This window comes from Austrofundulus limnaeus, unplaced genomic scaffold (genome assembly GCF_001266775.1).
Source record: "Austrofundulus limnaeus strain Quisiro unplaced genomic scaffold, Austrofundulus_limnaeus-1.0 Scaffold129, whole genome shotgun sequence".
Classification (NCBI taxonomy): Eukaryota; Metazoa; Chordata; class Actinopteri; order Cyprinodontiformes; family Rivulidae; genus Austrofundulus; species Austrofundulus limnaeus.
Window position 1 is genome coordinate 692,577 of NW_013952531.1, and position 10,756 is coordinate 703,332.

At 38.6% G+C, this 10,756-nt stretch overlaps 1 protein-coding gene across 1 annotated transcript in view; it reads right to left on the reverse strand.

The window, feature by feature from the left end:
- ryr3 (ryanodine receptor 3) overlaps window positions 1-10,756 on the reverse strand; it is a gene marked incomplete at its 3' end in the record, with an annotated part of 107,898 nt that overhangs the window by 21,742 nt on the left and 75,400 nt on the right. Inside the window, 17 exon segments of the mRNA XM_014015437.1 lie at window positions 283-409; window positions 514-589; window positions 668-730; window positions 895-1,038; window positions 1,970-2,059; window positions 2,152-2,230; window positions 2,318-2,481; window positions 3,463-3,603; window positions 3,842-3,932; window positions 4,058-4,278; window positions 4,360-4,529; window positions 5,364-5,484; window positions 5,560-5,662; window positions 6,699-6,882; window positions 7,292-7,427; window positions 7,587-7,690; window positions 10,306-10,438. Coding sequence (XP_013870891.1) covers window positions 283-409; window positions 514-589; window positions 668-730; window positions 895-1,038; window positions 1,970-2,059; window positions 2,152-2,230; window positions 2,318-2,481; window positions 3,463-3,603; window positions 3,842-3,932; window positions 4,058-4,278; window positions 4,360-4,529; window positions 5,364-5,484; window positions 5,560-5,662; window positions 6,699-6,882; window positions 7,292-7,427; window positions 7,587-7,690; window positions 10,306-10,438 — 2,147 coding nt within the window.

Sequence of the window (10,756 nt, forward strand, 5' to 3'; positions counted from 1 at the left end):
CGTAATTACATGGTAATAAGGTAGTAATTACATTTAGTTACTTTTATTACCTTTTAATTACATGGTAATAAGGTAGTAATTACATTTAATTAGCTTATTACCTTGTAATTACATGGTAATAAGGGTAATCTAAAAGAAAGTGTTACCGTTTTATTCAAATCTGCAGCACATTACCTAAACAAGACGTGCTTGAATTAAAATGTTTGACTGTTTTCTGTTAATTACAGCTTTAAAGCGGAGTTAAACGGCAGTAAACACAGAACAGATTAAATTTAAAGCGACCTTGTGATGGCGTAGCCACTGATCTGCAGGAACTTGAAAAGGTCCTGGGCCTTCTCTTTGTCTCTGTACTTCTCTTTAGCCGTCAGGGTGTCGTAGGGAACCAGCAGTGGGTGAGCCAAACCTCCTCCTGCTCAGACAAAACAAAATCTAACGTCAACTTAAAAGTTTTTAAAAAACAGTTTGAAGTTAAAACTACTCAGAAAAGACTGTGGTTTATACGTATGTTAACACCTTTGCTCAGGAGTTCAGATTTCTTCTTCTTAGCCCAGATGTTGTGGTAATTTTCTGCCACCACCTCCACCATGCTCTGCAGAAACAGGAAAATGTTTTGAATCAAACCGTACGGTGATTCTTATTTAAAGAGATGAGACCATTAAAGTCCAACCTGCAGCTCTCGRGACAAGGTGACGTTCATGAGGTCCATCGGAGCCGGACTGAAGCCGTTAGTCTACAAAGATCAAACAGAGGGAATCCAAATGAGACCAGACGCGTCTCTGAACTGTTAACTGTCTTATTTTTAAAATGATCAGTGATTTATGCGTTTACAACTCTATCYTGTGTCAGAAACTCTAATATTTACCTATTTGAGTGGAAAAATGAAAGAGGTTTCACCTGAGTCTCTGAGAGCTTGCGCTGTTTTTCACTCTCTCGTTGTTGGAACATGGCCTCGCCCTCTTTGGTCCTCTCGATGYTCCAGTTCATGGCCAACATGCTCTTCAAAGACTCCCTCACAGGCCAGCGGTACGTTTCCCTCTCCTTCAAATTAAAACACACACACCAGTGACTTCCTGCTTTTACTTTATGAAGATATCAAATACATTARCATAAACTTTATTTTATGACAATAACTTGGCGAAAGAAAATAAAAACTGTGATGCTCATCAATCACCTGACAACAGATGATCTATATTAACCACAACAGAAATATCAAATTCAAACCTTTTTTTTTAAATTTAGCTTTTTTTTTTAAATCTTTTACAATTTAATTATTTTCTGGCAAATTTGAAAACGTTAACAATTCCAGCCCAGAGTTTTGGGAAGATGACCTGGAATGACAGCAGCATTTGGAACAATTTAGACTAAATGAAAATATTTTCTAGAGGTTTTTAAGAACTGTCAAGATAGTTCATGTTTATTGACATCAAAAATATAAAATAAAAAAAGATAAATTCATGTGCATGTTACATGCTCTTTGTTTTTACACTGCAGGTCTGTAGCTCCAATTCTTAGCTAGTTTAAGCTTATTTACTCAACAGTACTTATCATACTTATCTGGACATTTTATATATATATATATAATTCATTTCTGCATTTTAAACCTTTGTAATTTTGATTTGTATTCCTTGTTTATGTTGCATTTTCTGCACCTCAACAACCCCACGTCAACTTTCTTTTATTTAAAAACCTTGGTAAAGGATTATTTCCCGCAGACCCTTCAGAGGTTTAAACCTATTTCTGTGTCCAACCCAACAGAGCCCCACATTTAAAAGAATATTGTGAGTTTAGTCTGTACATCAGATGCTTTGTTAAAGCAGGAAAGTCGCCACAAACTCATATTTTTAAGCCACAGAGTTCAACTGTGCATCAAAGTGTTTTCAGTTTTCTTATCTAAAACAAAAGAAAAAATCATCCATGATGATAAAGCAGAGCTCGTGTTTTCCTCCTGTTTGCACCACCGTGGTCGTACCTTCTCACCCAAAGCTTTGTAAGGTTTCAGCAGAGGATGTGTTTTGTTCTCTTCATCCACACTGTCTCCATGTTTCCAACCAGCTGACATCTGCAGAAGCAGGTGATTAGAGTCAAAGCTGGATGTGGTCTTTATCGATGCTTTGATGTCTTTATATTCGTGGAATCAAAGCGTGGACTAACCTTCTCTGAGGCCCACTTGTCATGGGAATGCTCTGCGTACTTGTTGGCAATGTACTCAAGTTTTTCAGGAAGGGAAATACTGAAAAAAAGTAGGTCACGTTTAAATATTTAGCATGAAGCGTGCCGAGGAACGGTAAATAACGTCGACACAAACAGCTGGACTCACTTGGCAGTGTTGATGGGTTTGGGTTCAAAGTTTCCCTGTGCGTCCACAGATTCCTGTTTCTCCAGCGTCGCCCCCAAACTGGTGTCCACGAAGTCCGGAGGCAGAGCTCCAGCGATGGCACACAGGCAGGACTTGGCCATTTTGAACAGTTCAGAGTCATATTTCTGTGCGAACAGACGACACCAACAAGGGTCAGAAACAAACTGAACAAATGTGGATAAAAAAAGAAACAAAGTAAAAAAAAGAGATGTAAACGTGGCACAGACTGATAAATGATTCATGTGTTTCACTTCAGCTGCACAGCTCAGAGCTCTTTCACCTCACTGCTTCTGACTAACAAGAACCTCTGTCTCCTGAGACACGACTGGGAAACGGAGTAAAAACACAAACACACAGTAAGTCTGATGAGAACTTTTCATTTTGTAGAGCAGCTAATTAAAGAGAGCTGCTCTGCCTCCTGACTCACAGAAAAACTGAAAATTAAAAAACTACAGAAACAGACAACAGGATCTTTCAATTTCTCAGAAACATTATTCTCTTTAAAAAACACTTCAACATATTTTTTTATCTTTAGCTAGTCTTACTTTTAGCTTTTAGGCTCTCTTAGCTTTTAGCTGACCTTTCGTTACGTTTAGGTTTTTAGTTCATGTTTTGCTACATTTAGCTTTTACTTGGTGTTTTACTTGGTTTAGTTTAGAGTTTTTGAATTGCTATTTCTAGCTTTTAGCTACTATTTTGTTACTTTTCTAGCTAGGTTTTGCTATATTTGGCTAGTGTTCTGCTTCTTTTAGTTGTTTTTATTTATTTTTTTGCTGCCTAGGTATGCTAGATATCGGTTTGCTTCTTTTAGCTAGCGTTTTACCTACTTTAACTTTTAGGTAATTGCTATTTCTAGCTTTTAGCTGTTTTGTTCATTGTAATTTTTAGCAGGTGTTTTGCTTATTATAGAATTTAGCTAGTATTCTGCTTCTTTTAGCTTGAACAGCTCAGGTTCAGTGAAGTCTTGCTTCTCTCCCACTGAATTGTGTCATGAAATGATTTTTTCTCGAGCTTCAGGCTGTTTTTGTTTCAGGATCGCTGCTTTTTGTTTTGCCATCATAACGTGTTCCGGCTCAGGTCCGGCTCAGGTCCGGTTCTGTTGGTACCTTCTGAGAAAGAGAGTCGAAGATTCCCCAGAAGAGTTTCTTGGTGAGGAGCAGCTCCTCCTCAGAAGCCATCCCAAAACCAGCCATCCCTGAAGGGAGGCAGTAGTACTTCCAGTTCTGCTCGTAGTGGTTGGTCAGCAGCTGTTTAAAAAAAGAAAAACATTTCTGCACTGCTACAGGAAAATTATATAAAACACAATTCTTTGTCTGGAAGCGAGGCTGCTACGTTTTATAAAGATCATTAAAAACACATAAAAGACAGAGAGAAGTGCTCAATGCGCAGAGAGCGAGGAAAATAAATGAGCTGTGAAACGTGAGAAGCCAGTTATTCCTTGTTACAAAGATCCCACAGCTCTTTCAGCTAAGATGTGAGTCTGACCCGCAGAGGCATCTTGCAGTATTCAGTGAGCAGGGGAACATCAAACACCAGCCGTCTGAGCAGCTGCTGCATCATAGAGGGGCGCAGATGCCTACAGAGGGAGAACAAACATAATTACTGCTAAACACTGATTACAGAAAAACAAACGATGTCACAAAGCATCGTGATGAAGCTGTGTGGGATTTAATGTTTGTTAAATTAACTGCGAGGCCTTACCTGCAGATGGCGAGCAGACACTCCTCGATGGCGTCCCTTTGGGCTTTGGTGAGCGAGCGGCCTTTGGACAGCCGGTAGATGGTTTCCAGCGTGGCGTCGACCAGCTGAGCGTAGTGCTCCGTGTTGGAGAACAGAGCGGCGCAGCGGGTCAGCAGAGGCAGCAGGGCCGAGCCGATGTACCGGTTCATGGCCAACGCCGTCTCCGTGGTGCTCAACACTTCCTGTGGGTCAGAGASGAAGCTGTGCCATCAGTAAAAAGGTGGTTTTAGAGCGACGTGTGTCGAAAACGGCTCAGGACTCACCGTGTCCAAAGAYGCAGAGGCTTTGAGGTCGGGCAGGAAGCCCACCTCCAGCATCTGCAGCAGGAAGCTCTGGTCCTCGATGCCATAAACCCTTTCCAGAAACAGCACCATGGGGGCCTTGTGGTCCGGACAGAAACGAGCGGACATGTCAGGTTCTGTCACTGAGCCATCTGCAGGGTCGACACATTTTAAATAACACAAAACAATTATTTATACATTTACACGTCAAATTTYACAAATATTTCAATAAAGCAAAACAGTAGATAAAAGCAGCCAAAAGCTAGATAAAGTTAAAACAAAACACTTGCTAAAAATTAAAATACTAGATAAAGTAGCAAAAGGCTACCTAATAGCTAAAGTAGCAACAGGTTAAATTAAAGCTAAAAGTATGAAAATAGAAACTCYTAGTAGCAAAAGCCTGGCTAATTAAGTAGAACGGTAACTACAAGCTAAAAACAGGAAAAGGCTAGCCAGAAACTGAAAGTAGCAAAAGCTAAATAAAAGTAGCAACAGACTAGTAAATAACTAAAATAACAACATGCTAATCAAAGCTGAACGTAAACCGCTAATTAAAAGCTAAAAGAATCAAAAGGTTGTCTAAAAACYTGTAGTAGCAAATGGCCAGAAAAGAAAAAGCAGAATGATAGCAACAYGCTAAAAACAGGAAAAGGCTAGCCAAAAGCTAAAAATACCAAGAACTAAATAAAAGCAGCAAATGCTGGACAAAAGCTAGGTAACAAAAGACTTGTTAATAACTAAACAACAGGCTAACTAAAGCTTAAAGTAACAAACTGCAAAAAAAGGCTATCAATGGTAGCTACAAGCTAAAAACATGAAAAGGCTAGCCAAAAGCTAAAAGTAAAAATAACTTCATACAAATAGATTTGATTCTAAAAAAAGTAAGATTAATGAAATGATTTCAGCCCGAATATTTTGCTCCTCCCCACCACTCAGGTTTATTTATTTCTGTTTATCACTCTCAGACAGCTAAACGTCATGCGCACCTTTATTGATGACCGGCATGTTGAGGGGGATGCTGATGATGCCCACCAGGTCTGACGTGGGAACCAGAGAGCGCAGGATGGCTCTGATACGCAGCGCCTCACCTTTACCTGCATTTATAAGCTGCAAGACAAATAAAGCTGCATGAAGGAGAATTTCCTCGCTGCACAGCGTGGAGTTCTGCAGGGACAGACTCACATGCATCTCTGGAGCGCAGCGTCCCAGCAGGTCGATAAGGGCCGAGTAGAAGGACATGATGGCGTTTCCCATGTGAATAACTTCTCCCTCCTCCTCCCCAGACCTGAAAAAGGCAGACACACACGTTTTATCCATGACTTCAGCAAACATCTTCTCTTTTAGATCAGTTCAATAAGGATTTAAAACAAGCAGCAGAGGCACAAACTGAGCGTATAGCCATGTTTAATGCTTTATACAAGCTCCTTTCTGTCCAYCACATAACATGAGTTGATTTTTGACCAGCTTCCAAACGCCCCTCTTCACTTCAGGCCATAATTATTTTGCACATTAAAGTGCAGCTGATGATGACAAAAAAACAGTGTTGGGCACAGCTAACCAAAACGTTAGCTTCACTAACCACTAATCAAGAAGCTTAGCTTCACTAACGCTAAACTGCTAAACAGAAACATTAGAGGAAGCTAACGCTAACAGCTAAGATGATTAGCACGACTGAAAAAAGCTGTTTTTAGTTTGATTTAATTGGTTTAATTTGAAGGTGGCTGTGATTATTTGATCAAACAGAGTTATAGTTCTAACTTGTGATACTTCCAATTTAACCCTTTCAGAATAAAATAATTTCTTTGATCGAGTTTATAATTCTGTAAATACGGTTTGAAGTTAGTCAAACAGAAGATATTTTCCTTACTATATTAGTCAATTTTTGTATTTAAATATTGTTGAATGTTATTTCATTTCTTATTTTGAAGTTTAGCTAATAAAGATGCTCCATGCTACACATACAGTGCCTGACACGTCCAGCACTTCCTGTAAGAGGAGACAGTTTGTATTTATTTCGGGGCACATGGAAAAAAACAAGTTTTTACAGCAGAAGCCAATTTAGCAGCAGCTCACTGGTCCACTAACGGTTCACAAAGTTAGCAAAAAACKAATGCGYTAAATGAGAAGCTAGTTCCAGCCAAACTCAAAAGCTACACCTGTGTATACAGGTTGTACTAACTGAAGTGAATTTCATAGGATCCTGATGATTTCAGTTCATTTCTAAGCTKTAAGTTTGTGATTCTGATACTTTTGAGCTTTTTCCTAATTATAACTGTAACACTAAAGGAAAACGGCATGAAGAGTCCAGCACGTGTTCTTACCCTGGAGCAGCTCCAGCAGGGGTCTTTGGGAGGTCTAGAGTGGGATCTTCAGAGATCTTTATTGCYTCTTTCATGGCGGCCAACAGACCCTGTCCTCCCTCTCCCCTCAGGGCGGGGCCAAAACACTCGGGACGTCGGATCAGCAGCTTCACCACCACGTTGGCGTTCTCCTCCACGCTCTCACCTGCAGCAGGTCAACARCACAAACATTATGGATTTAGACCTGGAACAAGGAGTCAGCTTCAGTTCAGCTGTTCAGGAATTTTTCATGTTTCTCCTCCTTTATCCGGGAAAAGCTGACCAACAGTTTTTATTTATTTTTACTTCTCTGACTACGGAAGAGCATTGCATTCACCAAATAAAAAAAATTAAGACTCCTGATCTCATAATTATGGGATCCTGATCTCGTAATTATGAGATCTTATCTCATAATTATGAGATCAGGAGTCCTAATTTTTTTTTATTTGAATGCAATGCTCCGTATCTGACATCCTCTATCACAACAAATCTTTTTTCCATTTCTACACCAGCCTGCAAGGTCTCAACACTAATGTTTTAAAAAGTAAAACCATGCMGTCAGCAGGAAAGCTGACCGTTGCAGAAGACCACAAATCTCAGGAAGGACAGGTAGCGCTCTCCCTCTATGGGGTTCCAGCCGAGGTCCGGGTATCCCTTGGCGACTAGCATGGCACAGCTCTGGAGACCACATCCTGCCAGGTACGTCACCACCTACACACAAACAGTTCTTTTTAATGACTCCTTTATTATCACACTCTGTGTTAGCAACATTAGAGCATTCTCTGAGTTTACACGAAGGAGCTTTACTAAAACGCATCACGGTTCAGTTTCTTTAACTTTCTGTCTCATTTTATTGTGATAGAAGCAAACCTTCTCCAGATCCGGTTCCTCCAGAGCCAGGGCCAGGCCGTTGTTGTCCATCACTGAGGATGCTGCAACATCCAGAGGAGTGGAGCCCCGCATGGCCTCAGACGCTAAACAAACAAGAAACTAATTATTTTCAATCAAGAGTCAGCAGGAATTAAACTTCACACTGAGGCAGCTTAACGTGTCGCACCRTCACATGTTCAACATCTTTGTTTTGTTGCGTCACAGGAAGTGATTTGAAGGGTTGTCAAATCACAAAAATAAAACATCCTCAAACTGGAGAGACTGTACTTTATCAGCGTGACTTTATAAAGCACATTATAAAAATCTGTCATAGGCTAAACGCTAAAGACAATACAAACAGCAAAAAAGTCAATACTGAACACAAGTAAGAGCTGAAAGAATAATTTTCAGGAATTTAAAGAACAAACAAAACAGTAGCTAAAAGAATAAATCATCAAGATTCTAATGAAAAAGCTACAATGAAAAAAAAAACATCCTTAAAACTAAGATTAGCAAAACTACAGCAAAAAAAATCTGAAATCCTTTTTGTTACAACCATCAAACAATGAGTAAGAGATATAAAGAATTAAAATATTACTTTAAAAACTAGAATAAGTTATAAATAAATGCTACGTGAGTCCTGGTGATCTTAAATGTTTATTTTTTWAAAGGTATGAGCTGATAAAACCACCGGGTGTCACACTGGAGCAGCTCCGTTTTATTAAAAACTAAATCTGGAACATAACCTGACCTGGCYTCCTTCAGGCAGCTCATTCATCTCTGTCTTAAAAACAAAGCAGGGCAACTTTTTCTCCTGGTTTTTACACAAGCCTTGTTCTATAAAAACTGTTCAACAGAGCAAAGTGTGGAAGTTTAATCACTTTAGAGCAACCAGCAGGGATTACTGTGAGTGGGTAAAAGTTCTGCTCATTCTCCTTTAGGAACATCACTACACAAATTTATTATTATTATTATTATTATTATTATTGTTGTTGTTGTTGTTGTTATTAATATGAATATTATAATCATCATCATCATCATCATTATTATTAAACTCAACATGTTTGCTGTGTTAACGTTAAAAATGTTTAATCTTTAAAAGCAGAACAACTGCAAAAGTAAAGTTTTTTTGTAGTTAGAAATGAACTGCAGTTAAATAATTTTAGCTATCTCAATTCTTAAATCTATAAATATAAGAAAACTACAGGATTTGCATTACCTTCAGTTATGCAAAAAYGCTGAAACATTTTTCCTGAAAGCTGCTGAAGAAGCTGAAATGTTTAAAAACTGTTAATATGAGTTAAATTTGAACAGTTAACTTTAGCTGGAAACAAAAGTAAACAGCAACAGAATTAAGCTGAAGTTTGATGGTGAACAGAGAGAAAAACAAGAAAACAAAATATAGCTTAAGCGGCTAAAATTAGAGGGAAAAATAGTTACAAAGAAGCTTAAAAAGCTGAAATTAGCACAAAGACGCAGAAAGTACGTTTGCAGAAATGGTGAATTTTGGAAAAAGTAGCTAAAAAGTCAGAAAACAGCTGAAATTAGCAGAAATCATGTAAAAGAATAAAAAGATAAAATTAGCAGAAAGAAGTTGATAGAAGCTTAAAACAGTATAAATTACTAGATTAGCTGAAAGCTAAAATTAGCACAAAGAAGTTAAAAAAGCAGAAGCAAAGATGAAACATACAGATTAGTTTAGATTTATAAGTATTTTAAAGGGTTTTACAGATGTTGAAGACAGCTTCATTCATTTAACTATAAGAGCTAAAAAAGCTGAAAAAGTTTAACTCGCTGAAATACCAAAAGTCCTAAAACGCAGGGCATAAATGAGCTGAATGTTTTGATATATGAGCTGTCAAAAAAAAAGATAAAAACAAGTWATTGGACCCCAGGAAGAGTAGTCTCTGCAGAGGCAGAAACTAATGGAGACCTTAAATAAAAAGTAAAAAAAGTAAAGATGTGAAAAACATACGGAGGAAAAATGAATCATCAATAGAAAATTGACACAATAAACACAAGAATTCTCCGTCTYTAAATAATCTGTAGTCATTTAGCCATTTATCACCTGGCCTGGCAATAAAAGCTAGTTTTGTTTACAAGAGAGTCGCTTTGAAAATTATTTTTTTTATTAATCTGGAGTGATGTAATCAGGAATGCCTGGCCTGTATTTAAATGGACTGTTTTTACAAACACGTCACATTTTACTSCTGCCAGGGTCGAATAAGGTTTCCTCATCTTTAAACCACACCAGGTCTTTCAGAGACGTGACAAATTCCCAAACCTCACCACTGGYTTGTGTCTTCATCAGACCAGGGGCTTGAGCAGCTAGCAGTGACTCATCGGTCCTGCAGGACCAAACCAGCCTGGCTCGGCCCACATTCTTCTCACTCCACCAGCTGTCTCCCAGTTTGCCTCTTTTTTTACTCTCAACCTGATATCTTGGCATTTTGAATCACAGCCTGGCTCCTCTTCAGCAGCAGCCAGTTTTACTTTTGATTAGTTCAGAAGTTTTTCTAGATGAGAACATCGAAGCATTGGAATAACGTGAGAAAGAGTTTGTAAATGTCAAGGCGACCTTTAAACTAACTCAGTGTTTTCAGTTTTTCTTCTTATGATATTTTTTGTATTTTCTACCCTTATTTCTTCGATTGTAAAAAGGTTGTGAATGTCGGTGCACGATGGGAGCGCAGAACATTTCTTCTGACGGATCACTCACCCAGTCCGACGCTGCTGTTCTCCAGCAGGTAGCTCAGGTGGTCAAACATGGCTTTCTGGTTCTGACGGCTGATCCGACAGAAATAGCACAAGAAACGGCAGCAGCTTGCCACCATCTTWGGGAAGGCAATTTCCTGCAGGAGATAGAAGGTGAAGAATAAAACTTCAAAATGTTCCCATAAAAGCTAGCCACAAAAATACCTTTATTAGAAAACACATGGCAACTTTAAAAACATGAATGATAAGTGACAGATGGTTCATAAAGGAACTAAAACTAAAATAAAAAGTTAAAACAAGCAGAAGTTAAAATCCACCAAACAGTGCTTTAGAACTTAAATTGACAAAATAGTAGCTAAAAACTAATTTCCAAAATCATACCTAAATGCTTTCATGAAAAACAGTATTTGAAAGCTAAAAACACACACACACACACACACACACACACACACACA